Here is a 23,111-nt window from a genome sequence, read left to right as displayed (position 1 = left end):
GGGGTTCCCCTTTCGCGATGATTCATTTGGTCCGTCGTCTCTATGACCCAGATGCGACAAGCGCGCTTTAGGTCGCGAATTTTCGATGCCTCCGATATCCTCTCAGCGGCGCGCTTCCACTGAAGAAGATTCATCCCTATCAGATGATGGTGAGCAGTAGCTCTGTCTTATTCGGTACCTAATATTTCGTTAACCGTGCCTTGCTCTCTAGATGTTGGTTTCCTCTATCAAGTTGTCATTCGCGCAGAGGGACACCCCGAAGTCAATCGACTCCCATTCCGAGCGCTCTTTGCAGCATACGATCAAGTAATCCAGGAGCATGGTGTTGACGCCGATCCTGGCCTTGCGTGCCAGCGCTTCTTGTTCAAGATGGGAAGCAAAGACATTAAGGGCCCGACCCTGTTCGAAAAGTTCGAGAATGCGCTTCATCAGATGGGAATTGTGATTGACCTTGGCGAGGATGGGTTAACAGGTGGTAATGATGCCCTGGAGAACCAGCATCATGCTGTTGATAACACCAACGGCCACAATGGCCACAGCGGCCACAGCGGCCAGACTCATGAACAAGATCACACTCCTCTTATCAATAGCACCTCAAGAACACCAAGGAGACGTGCGTCTTTCAATACCACGCTTGATATTGGCGAGGACATCACACAGCGAAGCTTTATTCAGCGACCGAGCTCCCGTTCATCAATGTCGCGGCTCCAAACTGGAAAACCCGAATTCTCGAAGCCCAGACTGTCTCCAAACCTTACAAAAGACACACCAAGATCACCGGATCGTACACAATTAATTGCACAGTTTCTCGAAGTTGGTCGCCGATTGATAAGCAGGTTTGATACTGCACGTAACAGGGATGTAAATGCAGAGCCTGCTCCGTTAACCAACGGAGTAGTCGCTCGATCAGCTGTGCATCATGATCGCTCAAAGAGAGCAAAGGCCGCTTCACATGTTCGCCGATCTCCATCAATTAGCTCGTCAAATAGCCTTGAATCAGGAGAATCCCAATATGCTACCTCTCATGTCGAGGAAGATGATTTGTTTGAGAAACAAGATATTCCGCCCGAGTATCTTAGCTACAGACCGCAGCTTTCAGATTTGCTGCGGGATGCGGACACCTTCAACATGTATCGACAAAGAGCGATGTGCCGCAAGATACTAACCCAGTGGCTGAAACGAGCCTTTCAAACGCGACAGATTCGTGAGACTAGGGAATCCGTTGCTATGAATCGTGACCGGAATACCCTTCTACGACAAGCATTCGAGCCATGGCGAACTATCATTCAGCAGAAAAGGCACTCAGTCAGAACGGAGCGATTTTTCAAACATCTTGACGAACGCGCTAATCGTGCGCGCGATCTATACTTGATGACAAAAGCTTTCACTCACTGGGCTCAACTCTCATCCGAAGAAGTAGCCCGCACATCCGCTGCCAGACACCATGTTCTAAGTGTTAAGTACTTTAATGCCTGGCGTGAGATCACTGCAGTCAATGAGCTGAAAGCGCAACGCTTCGCACTACAGCGACCCTTCAACAAGTGGCGACAGAAAGCTTTGAGTATCAAGGCAGCAGAGACCCAAGCAATTTCAACACAGCAGAAAAATCTGAAACATACCTGGTATTGGGAATGGTTCTGGACTTTTTGCGACAGGCGAGCACCTGAATGGTACGATCATCGGCTCAAAAGTCGGTCACTTTTATACTGGCTGCGGAGATTACGGAACAATCGAGCTCTTGAGCATGAATTAGTTGTTCACAATCAACAATCCGCTTTGGCTTTTGCGTTCGAAATATGGTCTTCGAGGTCAAGACAGATAATCTCTGCACAGCAGCAAGCTGACAATTCCCTACGACACAAAGTCACCGCAGAAATATTTGGCGAATGGAGAACTCAGATGCGGCTGGCCCCTGCGGCTTCTCATGTCACTCATAGGGTGGAAACCAGGCTCCTAAGAAACACCTTTTCAATGTGGATTTTGAAAGCACGTATGACTAGAAAAGCGCAGGAAATTGATCAACTCAGAATCAAACGGAATGCCTGGACGTCTTGGAATGACACTCTGCGCTGTCTTGCTCTTCGCGCACGAATTGACGAGCGATTGAAGATGGAAATTATGTACAAATGGATTTTAGCAGAGAGGTTCCAGCTTATGCGCCGGATACGTGAGCAGCGCATCAAGCAAGAGGTCTTCACTCGGTTCGTGACCAATACTCGGTCAACTTACACACGATTGTTATTTCATGCGGAAATTCACGAAGACCAACGAGCTGAAGATTTGATGCGCTCCAAATTTTCCGTTTGGCGAGATCAGCTATTGCTTCAGCGAGAGCGGGATGATACAGCATTTGAATTCTACGCCCCACGCCTGGCACAGGAGTCTCTCACGGCGTGGAGGGCTAAATACCAGAAGGTTCAGCAAATGGAAGGTTGGGCCCGTAATGCTCAATTTTATTTTCTCATGAAACGAACATTGAAGGGTTGGCATGAGGCAACCCTCGACTCTGCCAAACGACGGCGGAAGGAGGCATATGCGAAAGTTCGACGAAAAATCAAAATGAGGTTGGCTTCCAATGCACTTGCTTCCTGGCAATCTAACACTCAACATATCATCGGTATGGAGCAGAATGCGGAAGATGTGGATCGCAAAAAGCTACTTATAATTGCGTCCGAGGTCTTATTTCGATGGCATGGACACGCAATGAGGCGAGTTCAAGACATTCAAGATGCCGATTACCATTATTTCAGACAAGTCGCGTTCAGCCAGCTGATCAAATTGTCTGAGATTTATGTGACTCGTCGTGAGATGGAAGATCAGGCAGACGTAGTGTACCGCTCACACATACTCCGTCAATCTGGAGCTTCATTCCGCAAGCTCAGTCTTCGAATCTTTCAGATCACGAGCACAGTTGAAACCGCTGAAGCAATGCGAGAAAGAACCCTGCGGAAACATTCCAGAAATTTCTTCCGCACCTGGCTGGAAAAGGCCCGTCTGAAGCTTGAGGCGCTCGACTCTCCAGCTCCCCTGTTCACACCAGCAAGATTCTCGAATTTTGGAGAAATAGGCCTTCCTATGACAACAACTCCCATGGTAGCACCCTTGTCAGCTCCCAGGTCGGCCCCGAGGTCGGTCTTGTTCGATCCATGGTATCAAAATCCGTCCGAAACACCTTTCAAGTTGAGCGACATTACTACAAACTCTCAAACGAACTCTCAGTCGACGTCTCAGCCAGCTTCTCAGGCGACATCTCAAGCCACATCCCATGACCCGACCTACGAAACGTCCTTTACAACACCAAACTACTTAGCCTCGCCATCTAAACGAGCTGCCCGCGCCCGAGCCTTGGCTCAAGTGTCTACCACGCCTGCTACGCCTACTCAAACACCCTTCGCTAGCCGACTACTTCGAGTAGAAACTTCAATTCCTCGAACTGCATCGGCCTTGCGACCCCGATCTCGCCGTGGGAACTCAATCAGTGTTCGGTTCGCCGATGATGAAATCCCTGATTCCCCTACGGAGGCCCGTAAATCTGCGAGTCGTTCACGAACATGACACCTTTTCTCCGATATATGAAGCTCTTTCCAAATCTTCCGTTCTGGGGGATCTATGTACATCACTAATGACTATACTTCTGCTCATGTTCTTGTAAAGTTTGTCTTTTTGTTACATCACAGCATGCATAGGAGCCGGGGTAGCACATATGGGGGTTGGTGTGATTTTTGGATTAGCCTGGGGTTTTGATATAATGAGATGTACTTCTCGACATGATTGAATATGACAAGCACCATTTGGTTCTTTGGATTAATTCTTGGCATAACAGATGTAGTTCTACGTAACTGAATGTCCATAAGGGACAACAATAATGACGACTAAATTGATTAATTGACTAGAGTAAGAGTAGTAACCTCAGCAACTGGCAAGTATGATAAAACTAGTCCGAAGATCGGGCGATCGCAGTTGACCGCCCGCTTGGTCCTCCTCCTGCAAGTGATCGCATTATTGAAGATCACTCGCTTCTCGAATTATCTTATCTGAACCACGGCACTCTTATTCAATTCATATTTATGACCAACCCATTTATTGGATCTGGAAATGCTGTAACGTGGCTTTAAGCGCAACGAGCGTCCACCTTTCGATTCGCCTCTATGCGAGCGGTACTGCCGGGGAGACCCCCAGCGAAGCTCCAGTCGTTTAGCACGGCTCTGTGGGATGGACTTCGTGTGATTGTAAGAATCGATTGCTGAAATTCTCTGGCAGCTCCAAATGCTATGTCTAATGTCCTATTTGCTGACCAGCGTCCGCGCGCATCGTTAATAGGCGTATATCTCTGGTCAGGCTCTGGTCATCCTCGGCGGTCCGCAGACACTCCTGCAAACAATCTACGTTGATGATACACATAAGCTCGAGGCTGTAGCTTTTGATGAAGCTTCAGGGAAGATAGCTGTGTGCGGTGGGCCTGATGTGTTTGTGTACCAGCCGTACGGTATTCAAGGTGAAACCCTCAAGGTGCGCATAACCCATTCCTGCTCAGTGAAGCTTCGTAGAACTCCGCCAATTAATTATGTATTGTAGTGGTCCCTTGCCTATACTTTCCGCGCCGAAGACGATGACGAGCCGATCTATACCCTATCATGGGGCTCACCGAACGAGATACTGCTAGGAAATTCCCAATTGAAACTGTGGATTTTGGAAGATACCCCGCGCCTAGTATGGAAGACACAACTCGGGAGTCCGGTGAAATTTGCGCAATTCTCTCCGGATGCTTCACTAGTGGTGACGGTTGGTCAATATGACCGTCTAGCCAAAATATGGAAACGACTTGCCTACGGTGCAAACGAGGTGCGGTTCGAAGTTTCATACCTTCCGCACCCGAATATAGTTACTGGGATACACTGGAAGTTACCATTTCACCGAGAGAAGTCAGAAGATAATGTTCTCTACACCCTGTGCGCCGACAACAGGATCCGAGTGTGGGCTGTGACGGACATTCATGCTCTTTCAGCGTTGCAGCTCTGGACAGAAATTGATATGAATCGATCTGTTCAGCCTAGAGACGCGCCATGCATGGAAAAGGGGCTACCGAGAAGATACGGCTTCTTTTTGGACTTTCGAGATTTCTGTGCCGTGACCGAGCGAGCCGTCCAAAGAAGTTCAGAGCCGAAGAGAAACAATACATTGGAACTTATTATTGAGGTTGCAAAAAGGAGCCCGGAAATCTGTCTGGTGACTGATGGCCGAGGCCATTTGTCTGCCTGGGCTTTGGAAGACGTCGGCAAACCGAAAACCAATTCAAGCGTTTTCAACATTCTTCATGTTGAGGGTTTGAAATTTGGGTTCATGTCTCATCTGTCACCGGAGGAAGACTATGCTCAGATCCGGATTTTCCAAAACAATATGTCCGATGAAAAGCTGAGCATTGTTATCCACCACTTTGACGGTCGAATTGAGTGGTATGATTCATCAGTGGATGTACTTTTTGATCCTGCGCCTCGGAAAAATCGAATCACTCCAAGAGCATCTTGGTCTGGTCATACTGATCCTGTGAAGAAGATCATTCGAAATGCGCTTGGTGATACGCTTGTTTCGCGGACTGACGAGAACAAGGCCACGATTTGGAGACAGAAGAGTGGGTCAATGCTTATACATAAAAGCTCCCTGAGCTCTGATGAGCACATTCATCGGACATGTATCATTGAGAATAGCACTTTCCTGGTCAACCTCCATCACAATGGAGTTTCTTTGTGGGATTTCGGTCATTTTCATGCAAAAGAACTTGCTTCTCTACCGTTTACATTATCAAGCAAGCCACTATGTGTGCTTCAACTTCCAACCCCAGACGACAATCCAAGCATTGCCTATGTGGCAGCTATCGGGGCCGACATGCATGGAATAGCGTGGGAGATTCAATGGCCCACCCAAAATGGTCAGAACTCCACTGATGGGGCCGTTATACGAAAGTTTTGTACCTTCGATATGGGCCTGAATGAAGACTTGGCCTACATTCTGCCCGTAGACCCTGCAGGACCAAAATCGAAACGCTCTGGCTTCTTCGATGCATTCTCCCCCGATATTGCCCTTTCTTATACCTACGATGGCACTTTAAGGACGTGGACTGCAAGGTTGGAGCAAGAAAACACCAAGGTGGAATGGTTACTAAAGTCGACCGTGGAAACGGGCATCGAGAATATATCGTTGGCTAGTGGTAGCACCATTCGCAAAGCCGCGATTGTCGATGCGGACCGAACTCACTTGACAATCTGGGATACCAATAATGCTCAGCTAGAATTTGAGGAGCATTTTGCTCAAGGTGATATTATTCGGGATCTTGACTGGACATCGACCCCAGATAAGCAGTCTGTTCTAGCTGTCGGGTTTCCCCACAAGGTTATTCTGCTATCTCAACTTCGGTACGACTACCTTGACTCCCAACCTTCATGGACCCAAATTCGGGAGATCTGGATTCGAGATCTCACACCTCATCCCATTGGTGACTCTTGTTGGCTCACCAATGGTCATCTGGTTATCGGTGCTGGCAATCAGCTGTTTGTTTATGACAAGGAAATTGATACCTCGGATCACCTTATTTCCGGACTACGCATTCCGTCCCATGGATTATCATCTGTGGATGTTTTTGATGTCGTCAGTCGTTTAAATGGCCCACTGCCTATCTTCCATCCGCAATTCTTAGCACAATGTATCCTTGCTGGGAAAACTAGCTTGGTGCATTCTATTCTGTTGACTTTACATCGCAAACTTAAGTTCTACACCGAGGGAGATGGCCTCGACGGCTTCTTAGACATGCCACTTGAGCACTTCTATGAAGAAAAAGATGTATGCTATGTCGTTTTATATCCCTAATTCTGCAACGGAGCTAACTAAAACAGATGTCTCGATTAGAGGCCTCGAAAGAGATGCGCTCTTCATATATCGACACCACACTTGATGATGAGCTATCTTCTGTTGTAGATGAGAACATCGCAGTGGCTCTCAATGAAAATCTCGCACGAATTGCGATACCCCAACTATCTAGCCATGAACAATTCCGTCTCGTGGATACCATTGAATGTGTTGCAATGGTAGAAAAGCACAGACGCTCAATGGATGACAATGCCGCACGATATTTCCTTTTCTTTCGCCAGCACACGCTGAGAAAGAGTCAAGGTGTAGCGAACAAAGACAGAGTCTCGTGGAGAGAAATTGTGTGGGCCTTCCACAGTGGCAGTCAGGACATACTCACAGATCTTGTCTCGCGTCAGTTCCATGGAAAGTTGACATGGAAAGCTGCGAGAGAGAGTGGCATATTCATGTGGCTGTCAGATCCAACAGCACTGGTGAGTATATGTCGATACGATACCTGCATATTATGGTAACTAACCTCCTTGATAGAAAGCACAACTGGAAGTCGTCGCTCGAAACGAATATACCAAAACTGAGGACAGAAACCCCATTGATTGTTCTTTGTACTATCTTGCCCTTGGCAAGAAAAGCATCCTGCAGGGTCTGTGGCGGGTTGCGCACGGAAATCGTGAACAAGGCCCCACGCAGCGATTATTGGCAAACGATTTCAAGGAAGCACGATGGAAGACGTCTGCGTTAAAAAATGCATATGCATTGCTTGGTAAACGACGATTCGGTAAGCTTACCCCAAATCTAAATCAACCTATCATTTACAGTAAGCTAATACCAGCCAAAGAATACGCTGCAGCATTTTTCCTCCTCGCTGACCATCTACGTGATGCTGTCAATGTTATCGTTCACCAGTTGAGTGACCTTCAGCTTGCAATCGCTATTTCCAGAGTTTATGAAGGAGGAAATGGCCCAGTTCTTCGAGATCTCTTGCAGGAGGTAGTTCTACCCGAAGCCGCATCTGGAGGAAATCGATGGATGGCCTCGTGGGCCTTCTGGATGCTTGGACGTAGAGACATGTCAGTGCGGTCACTAATCGTGAGTCTCAGCTAATCATCAACTGCAACCTGGTACTAATTGAATCTAGTCACCGATCGAGACCTTGCTTTTACCAACCCCAGCCTCTCCTGGGACCCCAGGCCGAGTCACTCTCCAGTCTAGATCCTATCTATCCAACGACCCTGCTTTGGTCGTCCTCTACCAGCAACTCCGTGAGAAAACCCTACAAACTCTGAAGGGGGCCTCACAAGTTCGCCCACGAGAGGAATGGGAGTTTGTACTCCGTAACGCACGCCTTTATGACCGAATGGGCTGCGACCTTCTAGCCCTTGACCTGGTACATCGATGGGAATTCCTAGCCGCCGCGCCCAACATGCAGACGCTGCAATCACAGTCTGTTATTAGGCTAGATGGCGATGGAGTTTATTACAGGAAGTTGCTCCGCCGGCGAAGCAGCCTTGTTGTTGCCGATCTACCAGTACGGCCGACTAACCTGATGGTTGTGAACGAGACTGAGATCACCCAGACGGATGGTGCTGATGAAGCTGAGAAACAGAAACAGCGTCAGAAGCCGAAGCCACCTCCAACAATGTTCCATGAACCTGATAGCAACTCGCTTCTTGATAGTTTCGGGTTCTAATTTGTCGGGCTCAATGTACGTTTCCAGGAGATTGTATAATCTTCTTTAACTTTTTCATAAATGTTTGTGTAACAATAAGAAATCAACTTTCTCGGTAACTTCGATCCTGCTGATATGCTGCCCATTTGAAAGCCATGGAGTGTATCTTCGATCATGAGCCAGCTCTCAATTTGATTTTCACGGACACACTCTTATTCCTTCCACCTTCATTTTTGCTGCCATTTTCACTTTCGCTTTGATAAATCACAGGACCAAGATTCACTGCTGAAAATGTATGAAGAGGCTATACCTCATCTCACCACCAGAGAAAAAGTTCCCTGGCCGCAAGGTCAACAACGACAAGACTGCTTGTATGATGACATCAACTAGATTTCTTGGTCTCGGGGAAACTTACCTTTGTATGGCACCAACACAAGTAGAAAATATTTGTGGTAAAATTCGGAAATCTGCCACAGGGGCCAATTGCTGTGTTAGCCATCAGAACATTAGGAGGAACGGGCGAATGAATCTACCTTGTGTTCGGTGTACACATCTTTAACCTTGAAATCTGGCCTCCTCTGTAATATCGCCAATACTAATACCACTCTTTGATAGGTAGTACGTTCAGACATTTACCCTGGAGTCAATGGCCTACTACAGTGAATCATACCAAGATAAATCGTATGACTGATTAAAATGATTTCATAAAGTACGGTGGCAAGGGTGATTTCCTGGGACATGACTATCTATGATATGCTACGTAGTATTTAGCTACTAGGGAACGGGGCATATATAGGCTTAATGGTATCTATTATTACTCTTTATAAATCAACTATGGACAAAACTATGCAACTGTTCCATGAACCAGCCATGTGAAAAACAAAAACGCTCAGAGACAAATGACAAATCCTCTAAACAGGCAGTCTAGTACAACCGCGTTGCCCGATTGCGCAGAACAGAGAACTTTCTCCGGGATACAACTGGCGCACCAGGCGCAGTGGCATTGGAGGCACCAGTGGAATTGTGCTTGCCACTAACAATGTTCATGGCCGAGCTCTTATCTTTCAACTCCTCCATGATGCGATGAACAATGGCGTCGCTCTCAGCATGTCCGGCATTGTCGACACGGCTTTCTTGCTCCGGCTCAATCTGATTCGCAGAGTGCTCCCAGGAATTAGCGTTCGAGCCAGGATTTTGAACTTCGGTCTCCTGGTCAACGGAGGTGGTTTCTTCAGGTATTTGGACGTTGGTGTCATCTTCAATTGTGGTAGTCTCTTCCATTCGGGGGAAGTCTAGGTTTTGGCCATCATCAACCTTGGACTCGTTTGTGGTCTCATTGACTGGTTCGTTGACGGTGTGCTCGACTTCGTGCTCGACATCAGTCTCGCAGACCAGCTTGACCCAGACCTGACTCCAGGTAAAGTGACGCTCCGTGCACTGGCTGACTTCGACACCTTCAGGAAGCCCCCTCGTGATAAGGGGTTTATCGACACAATCCGGAACTTCATGCAGAGTGATATTGCAGATAGGACCGTCTTCAGGGAAGGGCTGGCCTAGTTTCCGGGTGGTGTACTCGGCATCTAGTGAGACGGCGCCGACCAAGTTGCGTTGGTGTGATGGGACGACGACACTGGCGCACTGGCCAAGGGAAACCTCGATGGGTGCTGTGGTTTCCTCGTAATTTTCATATGTGCTCAGATCGGAGTAAGGGTTTTCTGGGCATGATGGGTAGAAATGTGTCCAGACGCGAGCTGTGGTAATCGCGTGGATAGGAGCGGAAAGGAGAATAAGGGAGATGAGTGTGGAATGCATGATTGGAAAGCCTCGAATTTTCAAGGTTCTTGAAATGTGATGAGTGCTGTAGATGATCTTGTAGATTGTGTTTGGGATGAAGGTTAGATTGAGACGGCTTAGGGCTTGTCTTTTATATAGGTTGGCCATTCCTTTGCGTGGGAATTAAAGCTATTGGGATGGCGGGGGAGAATGACTGGAATGGCGATTCTACTGAGGTGAAGCGTGATCAACAGTTTCCACGATACTCTAGAATAAGATGATCGTGATTCCGCGTGATAGTTAGTGGCGGGTGTACGTCAAACGTGTGTTCTGGGCACCAGTAAGAAGGCATATTGCACATTCCAGTTCCCAGATAGTCTATTTGATGTCGATCTGAGACCAATGAGCAATCACAATTGCTGGATCTGGAATGTTAGCCCACTTTACACATTCCAGAGCATGGCAGACGTTTGAAAAGGCTGGGAACGTTGAGAATATTCCCCGAGTGACTTCTAGAAAGAATCTTCTAATGTTCTTGGCGGAGACTGATGTGGCGCTTATCAGAACTGTCTGATATTGGCAATAGAATTGCAAAATGTTTATGTCGGTACACCGGTGGGTATAGCAATTCGATGAAGTTGATGAGAGGTTAACGCCCACTTCTGACACCTATCACAGGTTGCGCTTTACGCCCCTATAATAGCTTGTGTCGGAATGGTGACGTTCTTACGGTGCATATGCAACTAGTATTCTCGATGGAATAGATCTAGGTGCGTCGATGCGAAGTTGTAGAGGTGTGTTATTCAATCTTATCCTCGCTCTAACTAAATAGACAAAACTCGCTAGATTCACTTCATATCGAACCAACAGTATCGGAACCATTGGTCCTGTGCCCCACCTTGGTCTAGTGGTATCGACAGCTTGTGTCTCTGAAGTGGTTGTAAAGTCAGAGTTTCATTCTTAATTTGCTATCTATTATAAAGTAACAATTTGATCACATGACTGCTTTGTTCCATATTCCAACAGTTTATTTTCGATTGCGCTGTTTGTATGTGCATATAATACAAGTTCTGTCCTTAGTATCAATGTGGGCATGCCTAATTGGTAGATTTAAATCTTGTCAAATCAAGCATTCAATATCTAATCTACTTCTTCTTCTTATCTTCTTCCTGTTCAGAGGGCGATCTGTATTTCAAGATCGACTCGCCAGTCTCAAATCCGTTGACCGTGGAGCGTCGTCTTCGACCTCGCCCCTTTAGATTCTGGGAAATCTTTCGGTCAACTTCTTCCAAGTCACCTTCTGAGTTAATCGAGCTCAGGGCTTTCAAGCCAGAAGCAGGTCCATTCGAGTTCGACCTGCTACGACTACCATCCCGACTTTCAGGTTCACTAGGCGGCATGCTTTTGAGCTTGGACTGATAAGCATCGGGCTTGTATTGATCAGAGGGGATCTCGGCATCAACATCAGGCATAATGCCAAATCCAAGCTCGTTGATGGTTTCGGTGACCAGATCAGAAAGCGCCTCCCGATGCGACCTCAAATCAACCAAAGATGAAGAGGAGAGTGGGTTCAGGGCCACGAAAAGCGGGGCGATAGACTTCAAGATATCCATTCCTACTTCACCAAATCGAAGTGCTGCATAGCTTACAAAAATCATGTGTGTAAAGAAGCTCACGGCAAACAGCCAGAGTGGCACCCAGTCAGGGACATAAGTTCTCGCTACTATCCACCAGGGGACAGAATGCGAGTAGTAGCCATCAAGGCGGTTGTAGCGGAGCCAGGCAGTGACAATGATGGTATAGTAAGTATAGAGGGTTGGGGCCAAGGCCATGGCGACAAGAATTTTCCATGAACTGACGACATCCCGCCCTTGAAGTTTGACAATTGAAGCTGCGAGAGCCTTTCGTCTCTTCTTCTCGGAGATTACTTTTGTTGTGACGAATACAGGCCAGAATAGGATAACGCCGGGCAATGTTCCAACACTCAAGACAAGAAGCTTGGAAAGCCGATAGAACAAAGTAACAAGTGTGAGCAGCCATGGCTTCTCCTCGAAGTTACCCCACTCTACCTGGTGGTCCTTGATTCCAAGTGCATCGAGGCGTCTGTTGTAGTCTCTCACCGCTTGTTTAAGAGCTTTTACTCGTGGATCATCACGATGGCGCGTAAAACCTTTCAGCAGCCGACGGTTAAATTCAATAACAAGTGGCAGTGGGATCTTCTTGCTGATGGGGTTGTAAAGTTTCCTGGTAGACTGAACCATAATGAGTGTCCCATGATCCGGACTAATCTGAGTGACAGACTCAAGACCTTCGTAGATAGTTTCGAGAAGAGATCCCACGGCGTTTCGTTTGCTGTTTCCACCCTGTTCGAAGGCTTCGACTTGATCGGGGTGGACATGAATCGGCCGTCCAAATTCAATCACAGCACGTGAACGGAACTTGTGCGCATGGAAGTAGTTCATACCACAGGGAATGATAGACAGACCGCAGTCAGGATCCCGGGCCAGAGCCCCTAGTGCAATCAAGGCAGCACCAGCTTTCAGCGGCAACAAATTGGAGCGGTCGTGACTACCACCTTCAGGGAAGATACCAATGCAACCTCCGTTAGAAAGGTCTTTGTAGACAGCGTCAAACATCCGACTTTGATCAACGTGAGGAGCAACCTTGAAGGGTGTGCCTTTACGACCAGGGTCATCAGGTAGCGGGGAGTCAAATGGCTTTTTAAGCCGAAGAGAAGTGGCACTAATGACTTCTTCAATAGAGGCTGTTTGAGGGCCAACTGGACCTTTGACAGTGATCGATCCACTGGGCATGAACTCAGGTTGGGTGAAATCAGTGTTGATGCCATTAACCAAAGCAGGATCAGTTTCTGGCTCGGGTAAGTAGACAGTCCCCTTGCCTGTCTTAGCCAGGTCCATAGAGCGGACAACAGGAAGTGATCCCATACATTGTGCTAAAACCCCAATATAGGGCTCATTCATAGATTTTTGAGCAATGAGAAAGGACACGCGACGCTTAGCCTGCGACTTCAGCAGGTACATCAATACAGCCGAGTCGACGAACTGATTAGCATGAGGGGCAGCTACGATTAGTACTGGTCCTCTCTCAGGAATTCTCCAGGCACCACGAGGGTAAATTTCTCTGAAAAAGAGATCTAACGCCCAAGTAAAAAGCCACAGCACCAGGTCGTACAGCCAAGGAATCATCCGCCGAGACTCCGAGCCCGCCATGATCGCAGATCACGGAGAGATGAAGTTAAATGAAGCTCAGACTGGGCCGCAGGATCAACATGCAGCTTCTGTATATTTTACTTCTTATGGTGGCTTAATGCAAGAGTGTGGGGGCTGAGTGGTACAAGAAGGAAAAAAGAGGGGCAAAAATTCAAGATCACGGGGTTAGAATTAACTTCAGAAGCGACTTGTCCTGGAACATCATTCATTTAACGAGGTTTTGGTTCATTCCATTTTTGTATTAAATTCCAGGTTACAATATATTTGAAATGAGAACATGAGGACTTTGTAACTGATATTATATTGAAACATTGGACTTTGTCACCTGCAGGCCCGAGCCGAAGCCGCCCGATCGCACATATATTTTTTCCACAAATAATTGGTTTAGTAGTAACCATAGCAAGAAAGCTGGAAGGAGAGGTATGTAGGATCCAGTGAATCTGGGAGGCATTGACCCTGGACAACACCCTCGCCATCGAAAGGCAAGAATGACCAGGGCTCACCAGAGCAATCGTCGTTGTTCCAGGCATAGACACCACTGCATAGCTTGGCTTCCTTGGTGTCCATGAGAGCTTTGAAGGAGAAGAAGTCGACGTTCCATTGACGGGAGACGGGGGTCTTGTCACAGGTAACTGGAGTAGTGGCTACTTCTGCCACGCTCACGGGCTTGCCATCGGCCAAATCTCCAGCTGGGCAGTCTGACCAAGATTGAAATTCAATGCTTGCAACAGGCAGTGCAGCGCGAGCGCCAAGTACGAGCATGGCTGCAGATGCAAATGTCTGATTAAGATTAGTCGCATGGAAGGTGGAAAGTCGTTTCTTGATTGCTGATCTTACAGTGGAGAAGTGCATGTTGTTTTAATGAGCGTCAGTTTCCTGTATAGGCGTCTTGGATATCGGACTGGAAGTGGTCGTTTGTCGTATAGTACAGAAAGTCCGCTCGAAGAAAAGAATCTTGACGGTAACGTCCCATGGTATTTAAGTAGTCGCCGTGATTACTTGAGACGCGAAGAATCTACACTGGATGCCATGAACAAGCATAGTTCTAGTCCAATCAAACTTTATTCTCACCTGGTCATCGTCATGTGGAATGCAGGAGGCTGAGGACCGCTCTTTAGGAGAAAAAGGCATTGGTGGAGTGGACTGTGTAAGGGCTGGAATGCGATGATCTGCCCTAGAGCGAGGAAATCTTGGCCAACTGTGTTTGTAGATCCCCTCAAGAATGGGCTCAAGGAGTCCTTCATAATTCAAGGAAATAAGAAATTACAGTGAAAACTTTAGAACCCTAGAAAGGTACGTCGTACCTGTACATACTGCCACGATGTTCATTCGTCCATAGTAAGGAATCACGAAGGGGCAGTCGAAATTGGGTGGCCGTTAACTGTTGAATACAACCAAATTTTACGATAATTACTGGCATTTAAAATTAGATGATTCCTACTAACTGACTTTGAAGTTTACCGCGGTTTAAAGGTGGGTATGTTTCTAAGGGGGTTGGCCCTTGTTGGACTAAGCACTTGAGGGATTCATCGATAACGTTCCTTAACTTGGAATTTTCTAACCGGCTCCTCCCTTAAGTACCTGGTATTTTAATTTGAGCTTTCAAGGTCCAAATTTCAATCCATCCCAAGGTTTAATCTGTCCTATCTGAGCCCTGGCTACTCATATGGCTTCATCAAAGTATTGCCCAGAACCTTTGCCGGGAACTCCTCTTCACCAAGAGCTGTCGTATGCGCCCAAGGCTTCAGTTCATTCTCCTTACGGATCGTAGTGACAAAACATTGGGTCCAGCCGAGACGAGGATATTGCGTTGACACATCCTGGATAGTGTCCGGGTGAACAAGGTCGACATAGGAGCCAGTGTTATCTATAGAAAGAATTATTTGAGTAAAGTTTTGCTCATAAAAGCCGACTGTAATTAGGTTTTATATGTAGAAAGGATGTAGAAAGAGAATGATAAAACATACCAAATATAGTCGCAAGCTGCAGGAGCTGTCCGACAGCGGTGATTTTGCCAACTTCACACAGATCCTGATGCCGAATTATCGCTTCTGCCACGCTCTCTGCTTGCTCGCGAGGTGCTATTATAGACGAATCCGACTCCATCAAGTCCCCGCTGGACTGTAGCAGCTGCAAGGCTAACATGCCACCGAAGAACTCAAAACTCAGTTTTGTTCCATGAATATGCTCGTCCGTGGTACCAATGTCATGGAGCACACAGGCTAGGAAATATGTTTCGTCAGAAAAGTCCCAATCGGGAGAGGAGAAACGGAATCGTTTGATGGCTATTCCGTAGTGGTAGACTCTCAAAGAATGGTTATACGTAGGTTCCGATAGTCGAGAAAGAGCGTAGGTATTGATGCGTTGTGCTAGCTTGGTTGTGGGTATTGGAGTTGCGGAGACTGGAATTGGTTCTGGAGTTGATGCGGGGTGGGGGTATGCCTCTGTTGCGTTTAGGAGAGTAGAAGCTGAGGCTGGAACGGCTGTAAAGCCGTAGGTTCTTATTGATTCTGCCATTATTTTTTCCTTAGAAGGCTCATTCAAGATCTCCCAATCTTGTAGGTGATAGAAAGAGGTGTATGATTGTGGGGCAGAGAAGTAGGATCTAGTGGGCTGGCATGAGTCACACGTATATTTCCAAATGTACTAGGATCATATTTCATCATTACTAAACCAAGTGAGCACTTCGAAGTTGGTAGTAACTATTCGTAATATATATCCGTTTTCAACTTACGTATAGGTAGTCCATATTTCAGCTGCCCAACATAGAATATTGGAATCAAAAACCCTTTCGGTTGAACTGCCATTATGAGTATACGATCATATATGCGATGAAATGGTCCACGGGGTGTATTGTAAGATTTTGAATGATCCTGGATTTTAGACGCTGAGTAGCTCCCATGGGCATACGTACGGAAACGGCATCAATTTTGAAAAATTGGCTTCCAAGATTAGAATGTGATATATTATTTCACCTATCATAACCTATGATACCGACATTAAGTACCTCCAAGGTTGGACACCTACGGTTACCTACGTGATCGAACTCATATTGACAGTCTAGGAGACCAGAAGATAGTTTTGCCCAGACTGGTATATTTAGGTATCCACCTAGGTATTTGGAACTCCAGGACTTGGAAGAGGATCTCGGTTATCTACTTATGGCTGTTTTGACTGAGTAGAGCTGAGCATGCTGAGTAAGTATCTCAATAGAATGCAATTAGTCCCTTCCCTTCCTCCGTAGGTTGCCTACATTATCCCATTCTTATGGATAACATAAATGGTGGGTTCTCTAGAATAGTCGGTTATCCTACTATTATAACTTATCAAGTTCGAGATGGACATAGACTCTAGAGATAGGTGTCGATACCACCAGACCAAAGTGGGGCACAGGACCAATGAGAATGGTTACGATGCTGTTGGTCCAGCGACGTGAAGTGAATCTAGTGAGTTTTATCTATTTAGTTACAGCGAGGACAAGATTGAATAACATACCTCTTACAGCTCGCAACGATACATGTACAAAGTAGATGCATATGCAACAGTAAGACTAGTCAAACCATCGTTCCGACAATAGGTCTTCTAGGTTAACGCGAGTAATAGCACATGTTGGAATAAACCCTATTCCAACAACTAGGGTATCTATCCTGAGGCCAATCGGCGGTTGTAAACAGGGCGAAAGCCTCGGACCCTTTTCTTCACCGCAAATCAATTTAACGGATCATCTTGACTGTTAATGAGTAATCATGACTGCATAACTGTCCCACTATGTGGGGCATAGGACTCGTGTTTTAAAAGGCTTCACATTCGCATCGGGGGAATATCATGAATGTAGAGAAGTCCCAATCAGCCTCAATTGAATAAAATACTCAATTCATACGTCAAATTAATACTGTCTACAACGATGGATCAGTATACCACAAAAGAGGATGTCCTCAAGCTAGGCATCACGGATCCAGAGCTCGAAGCTGTAAGTAAGACTCTAGTCAATCTCTGAATCTTGCCTAATCCCAAAACAGATTCTTCCATACAGCCCACCTCCTGCAATGGACTTTTCAGGATCTATTAAAGAATTGCGTCAAATAGTTTCAACAATGGAGAGGAAAACATATGATTCCTGTCCAATATTCGATACGCAAGAATCCGTGATTAACATTGCAATGCGCGATGGATACCAAAGTGAGCTTCGCATTACCAAGCCGGGCAACTCGTCTTCAGAAAACCCCGTGGTTGTTCTTATCTTCGGAGGAGCTTTTGTTATGGGCACAAATATCCAATCTGTCATCTGGGCTCGCACGATCGCATATCTATACGGTGCTACTGTTGTTCAACCCTCCTATCGCTTAGCACCGGAGCACAGATTTCCGACTGCACCGAATGACATCTGGGACTGTGTGAAATGGATAGCTTCCAACGCGCCTGCACTTGATGCAGACTTGTCCAAAGGATTCGTTATTGGTGGCGGATCAGCAGGCGCAAATCTTTCCATCGTCACAGCTCATCGTTCGGTGAAAGAGAACCTCTTCCCGCCAATCACGGGAATTTGGGCTAGTATTCCGGTGTGTATGAGCAAAGAGACCGTGCCGGAGAAATACAAGGAGCTATGGATATCTCGTGAGCAGAACGCCAATGCTCATGGGAATCCGGGTCTAGATACAAAATCTGCTGGAGGATACGAGGATTTGTACCATCAGGATTTCTTATCTGAGGACTTTTCACCTTTTGTCTCTACAGCGCCATTCTCTGCCATACCACGAACGTATGTTCAGGTCGCAGGACTAGACATTCTACGCGACGATGGTATTGTTTATGCGAAGTCTTTAGAAGACAGCGGAGTTGAGGTGAAGCTTGATGCTTATCCGGGCATGCCACATGGTCATTTCAATTTATGGCCACGCTTAAAGCAGTCAATCAAGTCTCAAGAGGATACTATTTGGCATGCTGGGTGGCTTTTAGGCCGTCAAGTTCCCAGAGAAAGGGTAGAAGAACTTGTAGCTGTGATTTTAAAATGACATGTTCAGCTTTTCTTGTGAGAGATGACAAAGTCGGAGATCCGAAATATAGCGTGATATTTTCAATAGTTGGCATAGAAGTTAAGTAGATCTAAAGGTTGATCTTCCTGTTGAAAGATCAAATTAGTCTTTGGCTCAGTGCGCGTTTTGTGTTTAGCATGAAATGCTACAAGATGGCTCGTATGCTCTTCGTACTCGTCGCAATATATGACCTTTACCTTCGTCATATAGATGCAGTCGCTGAATTTCTGAATAACTCACTGAATTATGACGCTTATACACAGCTTTCAGAGTTCGAATGGAAAGGTATGGAAGATCGCAAAAGCCGCCCATGGCTCAAAATAAGATTAAGATACGCCTAATGATATGCAACGAAAAGAAAATCCAACGGACTCCAGTAATATGAAAAGAGAAAGGAACAAAAAACTACCATCGCAGCAACTGCTGCACCTCTGCCTTCTCAGTTCCAGTCATCTCGATTTGGTCGCAGACCCATTTTTTGATCCACTCATCGAAGACTGATAGGGCCTAGAGCTTCTTCTATTCTGACACATATTCGTATCGATCCATTGGGCCAACAATATTCGCCCGATCATTAAAAGACTTCATAGCAGTCTTCGACATCTTTCCCAGGTTTAACATGCTCTGAGCGATAGACCGAGAAACTCCATAGTGCTTCTAAAACTCTTGCTCATGATTCGCTAGGGCCGTCTGCACTGCTCGGGCGATAATCTGCTCGAGCTGCTGCTCTGATAAGGTGATATTCGCCAAGACTGGAGCTGCGCTGATCGGCTGTATGGCCTGTTCCTTCTGCGAAGATAGGATGAAAGATTTTGAGAGATGAGACACCGTGGGCAGCTTCAAATAGGGAAGATATTAGACCACCTGCGCAGCTTTCTGATAACTGGCTATATCGAATTTAAAGCCTACCCATTTGATGGTATGAACTCTTTGACAAGTTTGCAGTCACCATGTGGTTCTAGAGTTGATTTCAGCAGAAGATGGACCCAGAGCCGAATTTGAAAACCCCGATTCTCTAAACGGTGAGCTATTCCAGATGTCGGTTGATCGATAGTTAGCGATGTAGGTTCTAGAGATGTGACGTCATGTGACCTGAACCTTATGTCAAAGGCCCGATTCCATTTACAGTTAGTCTATTTTTAGTCAGCATTGGAATCCCACCATGGGATTCCCACCATAGCTACACATACACACATACGCATACTGCACTCTCATTTGCCCACTAGAATCCACTATCCCTTTGGTAGTCAGACCTCCATTTGACACCTTATGTCAACTTGTGTATTCGCAGTAGTAAATCTTACTACAGTAGTTAAAGAGCGTACGGAAGCTGACTAACAAAGAACACTAGACTAAAATAGGACTGGCCATTTGACACCTTACTGTTCCTTTCGTGCTTATCAATCTTGAGATGATAAGCATCTCTCTTCACCGAGCCACCTCGCTGTGACACATCTATCATTTACTGGACTTATGAGATATCAGACCTTCAGCATGTCAGGTGATGCCTCCGAGCGACAGCCTGATGCGCCAATAGAGGTGGATAGCCAAGATGCAGATTATACCCACGAGACAGCCACTCGAGCGCGAATCACCTCCGCACAGAGCTTCACACCCCGCTCCCTCGTCGTCGGTCTCATTATCGGTATATTAATTACATTCTCAAATACATATTTTGGTCTGCAGTCAGGATGGATAAGCACAATGGCAATGCCATCAGCCTTGATTGGCTTCTCGGTTTTCAAGGTCTTATCTAAGCATCTGTCATTCCCGTTTACCCCAGTCGAGAATGTCCTCATTCAGACCGTGGCCGGAGCAGTGGGTACTATGCCGCTAGGATGTGGATTTGTTGGAGTTATTCCTGCACTGGAATATCTACTGAAAGACGGCGAAGACGGTCCAGTGGGCGGAGGCGAGGGTGAAGGTGGGCCCCTCAAGCTCGGCTTTTGGAAATTAGTCATCTGGAGTCTTGGAGTTTGCCTGTTCGGAGTGGTATTCGCAGTTCCATTGCGGAAGGAGGTTATTGTTCGAGAGAAGCTGCGGTTTCCCAGCGGTACCGCTTCGGCGCTCATGCTTCGAGTGCTGCACGGCGCCGGTAAAGATGAGAAAATCTCTGTACCGACCCAGAATCGCAATAGTGCAGACTATATAGAGCCTTCTGGGCCAGTCCATGGGCAAGGAGAACATAGGCTCTTGTTGAAAGATGTTGACACCGAGGATCAAGCGTCACACCAAAAGGATTGGCGCGCTAAAATGCGCTTGTTGATCGGTGCATTCGTAGTTTCGGGTATATATGTGAGTTCATTTTGTTTTTGGGAATTGTGTTATTGTGTGGTACTAACCTCTGCAGACTTTGTTTTCCTACTTTGTCCCAGGAGTTCGAGATATTCCTATACTCGGAGCTGGGCTTGCTCATAATTGGCTCTGGACTCTCAATCCATCTCCTGCGTACATTGGACAGGGAATTATCATGGGGCCATCGACGTGTATGCACATGCTTTTTGGAGCGGTGCTGGGATGGGGTATACTATCCCCACTAGCTAAACATCGTGGATGGGCCCCTGGACCCGTGGGTAGTTGGGAGGACGGGAGTAAAGCATGGATTGTATGGATTTCCTTGTCCATCATGCTCGCTGATTCTATTGTCAGTCTTGGGTGGCTCGTGATCAAACCGCTGGTGGCTCGTTGTCCCAAATGGATAGATCATTTCCGATCCAGCTGGTTGGGACAGCGTTTGCATTTATCTGCGAGTCATAGTCGCTCCCATATCAGCTACTCCGCCTTAGATTCCAATCATGACCTGCAAAGTGCTCATACTGGGGCGGTAGAGGAAGAGGATGCTCCACCATCACAACTTATCTCCAACCGAGCAGTCCTCATTTTCCTACCCTTGACACTGATTCTGAATGTCGTCTGTATGCACTTTGCTTTCGGTGATATAATTTCTCCATGGCTGTCCAGCTTGGCTACGTTGATTGCAGTTCTCCTTTCTGTAATGGGCGTCCGAGCCCTTGGCGAGACAGATCTCAACCCAGTTTCCGGAATTAGCAAGCTCACCCAACTTATTTTCTCGCTCGCCACTCCCGCATCTCACTTTTCTCGTCGAGCAGCCTTGGTGACCAACCTGCTCGCAGGCGCAGTCTCCGAGTCAGGTGCTCTACAGGCTGGCGACATGATGCAGGATCTGAAGACGGGGCATATCCTCGGTGCAAGCCCCAAAGCCCAGTTCTACGGTCAGGTAATTGGCAGTCTCGTTGGTGCTGTACTTTCTACAGCTGTATACAAGTTATACGTGAGTGTTTATGATATCCCAGGTGACATGTTTCAGACACCAACTGCATACGTCTGGATCTTCACCGCGCGCCTTGTTACAGGTCATGGTCTACCTGAGATGGTTTGGCAAGTCTCTGTTCTAGCTGGTGTTGTTTGGATGTTCCTCACGGCTCTTCGTCTCGTTGGCGCATCCCCTTCCTTTTCACGTAACGGCTCACCTGCGCCTTGGAGAGACTGGATCCCGGGCGGAATTGCCGTAGCCGTTGGAATCTTTAATGTTCCGTCTTTTACGCTCGCAAGAGCCATTGGCGGAATCATTGCCTGGTGGTGGGCTCGGAAACACTCGTCAGTCTCGGCGCAAGATCCAATTGCCAACGGTGATTCTGATATTAACCCTACCAACGGAGGATCCAGCGAATCAGCAAACACCGCAAATACAGCGAAAAAAGCGGATGCTGCATCTTCAACTGTTGTGGTTTTGGCATCTGGTCTGATTCTGGGTGAAGGTATCCTGAGTATTGTGAATCTCGTTCTTGCGAGTTGTAAAGTACCCCATCTATAATAAGTTCTGTCGAATTTTTTTGGGGTTTTATATAACGAGTCTGGATATCTACATACCCTGAACATTCAAAAGCCTTTGACTTTGATGACTCAATTATGCGACAATTTCATTTTCAGTTTGACCTTTACAGTCCACCTCAGGGGGTGTCGAAGCATTGAGCAAATTCAGTGATATTTTAGCTAAGGATCACTATTTGTATGTTGGATATCTATGCACATATGCACGAAACTAGAAAATTGAAACTCTTTGAAATATACCTAGATATTCGGTCATCCAAAGTATTACCCATACCTGGGTACTACCAAGTCACCACTCTGAAGTCTATCTACCGCAAATTCTGCGTTACACAGAAGATTACGAACACCGTTCTTCACATAACGATTTGTTAAACATGTTTATGTGACGGATGGCGGATCGTGCTTGATTATGAGCGTGAAGCTTCGGGTATTGGGTTGCAGGGCATTGGAGTATACGGGGTGGACGTGCACTCGTCCAATCTCGTCCATCTCCCATATATTTGATCTGATCGGAGATCAATAGCCAAGGGAGGAAGGGCTATTTCAATGTTGAGGTCGGCGCAAGCAGCTCATCCCGTCTGTAAAATTGTTCAATGAAGATTATAGCAAGCTTTTTTAAATGATCAGATAGACTCAGAAAACTAGGCAAGTGAAAATGAGAAAATAGTGTAAATTTCCGTAACTAGTACTAACATG

At 46.6% G+C, this 23,111-nt stretch overlaps 8 protein-coding genes across 8 annotated transcripts; 4 read left to right on the top strand and 4 right to left on the bottom strand.

Moving 5' to 3' along the window:
• Nucleotides 1–85: 85 nt before the first annotated feature.
• N7495_002400 (Sfi1 family protein) lies at nucleotides 86–3,555 on the top strand (the record flags this gene model as incomplete). The annotated part of the gene is made up of 2 exons (XM_057205069.1): nucleotides 86–149; nucleotides 212–3,555. 2 exons carry the CDS (start codon nucleotides 86–88, stop codon nucleotides 3,553–3,555), a joined length of 3,408 nt encoding a protein of 1,135 aa, XP_057065676.1.
• A 593-nt stretch (nucleotides 3,556–4,148) lies between these two features.
• On the top strand, nucleotides 4,149–8,548 carry N7495_002399 (uncharacterized protein; the record flags this gene model as incomplete). The annotated part of the gene is made up of 7 exons (XM_057205068.1): nucleotides 4,149–4,229; nucleotides 4,321–4,509; nucleotides 4,576–6,834; nucleotides 6,888–7,334; nucleotides 7,390–7,636; nucleotides 7,691–7,947; nucleotides 7,997–8,548. The coding sequence occupies 7 exons, from the start codon at nucleotides 4,149–4,151 to the stop codon at nucleotides 8,546–8,548; spliced, it is 4,032 nt and encodes a 1,343-aa protein (XP_057065675.1).
• Nucleotides 8,549–9,451: 903 nt separating this feature from the next.
• On the bottom strand, nucleotides 9,452–10,339 carry N7495_002398 (uncharacterized protein; the record flags this gene model as incomplete). The annotated part of the gene is made up of 1 exon (XM_057205067.1): nucleotides 9,452–10,339. The coding sequence occupies one exon, from the start codon at nucleotides 10,337–10,339 to the stop codon at nucleotides 9,452–9,454; it is 888 nt and encodes a 295-aa protein (XP_057065674.1).
• A 1,106-nt stretch (nucleotides 10,340–11,445) lies between these two features.
• N7495_002397 (acyltransferase) lies at nucleotides 11,446–13,530 on the bottom strand (the record flags this gene model as incomplete). Its single annotated transcript, XM_057205066.1, has 1 exon — nucleotides 11,446–13,530. One exon carries the CDS (start codon nucleotides 13,528–13,530, stop codon nucleotides 11,446–11,448), a length of 2,085 nt encoding a protein of 694 aa, XP_057065673.1.
• A 384-nt stretch (nucleotides 13,531–13,914) lies between these two features.
• Nucleotides 13,915–14,382, bottom strand: N7495_002396 (uncharacterized protein; the record flags this gene model as incomplete). Its single annotated transcript, XM_057205065.1, has 2 exons — nucleotides 13,915–14,310; nucleotides 14,368–14,382. The coding sequence occupies 2 exons, from the start codon at nucleotides 14,380–14,382 to the stop codon at nucleotides 13,915–13,917; spliced, it is 411 nt and encodes a 136-aa protein (XP_057065672.1).
• An 806-nt stretch (nucleotides 14,383–15,188) lies between these two features.
• Nucleotides 15,189–16,047, bottom strand: N7495_002395 (putative urea hydro-lyase/cyanamide hydratase; the record flags this gene model as incomplete). The annotated part of the gene is made up of 2 exons (XM_057205064.1): nucleotides 15,189–15,442; nucleotides 15,498–16,047. The coding sequence occupies 2 exons, from the start codon at nucleotides 16,045–16,047 to the stop codon at nucleotides 15,189–15,191; spliced, it is 804 nt and encodes a 267-aa protein (XP_057065671.1).
• Nucleotides 16,048–17,434: 1,387 nt separating this feature from the next.
• On the top strand, nucleotides 17,435–18,542 carry N7495_002394 (alpha/beta hydrolase; the record flags this gene model as incomplete). Its single annotated transcript, XM_057205063.1, has 2 exons — nucleotides 17,435–17,500; nucleotides 17,550–18,542. 2 exons carry the CDS (start codon nucleotides 17,435–17,437, stop codon nucleotides 18,540–18,542), a joined length of 1,059 nt encoding a protein of 352 aa, XP_057065670.1.
• A 1,494-nt stretch (nucleotides 18,543–20,036) lies between these two features.
• N7495_002393 (OPT family oligopeptide transporter) lies at nucleotides 20,037–22,398 on the top strand (the record flags this gene model as incomplete). The annotated part of the gene is made up of 2 exons (XM_057205062.1): nucleotides 20,037–20,858; nucleotides 20,914–22,398. The coding sequence occupies 2 exons, from the start codon at nucleotides 20,037–20,039 to the stop codon at nucleotides 22,396–22,398; spliced, it is 2,307 nt and encodes a 768-aa protein (XP_057065669.1).
• Between the last annotated feature and the right edge of the window lie 713 nt (nucleotides 22,399–23,111).

This window comes from Penicillium taxi (assembly GCF_028828555.1).
Source record: "Penicillium taxi strain IBT 34144 chromosome Unknown utg000002l_segment0_segment0, whole genome shotgun sequence".
Classification (NCBI taxonomy): domain Eukaryota; kingdom Fungi; phylum Ascomycota; class Eurotiomycetes; order Eurotiales; family Aspergillaceae; genus Penicillium; species Penicillium taxi.
The sequence above is the reverse complement of the archived record's forward strand: the minus strand, read 5'-3'. Positions and strand labels throughout refer to the sequence as shown.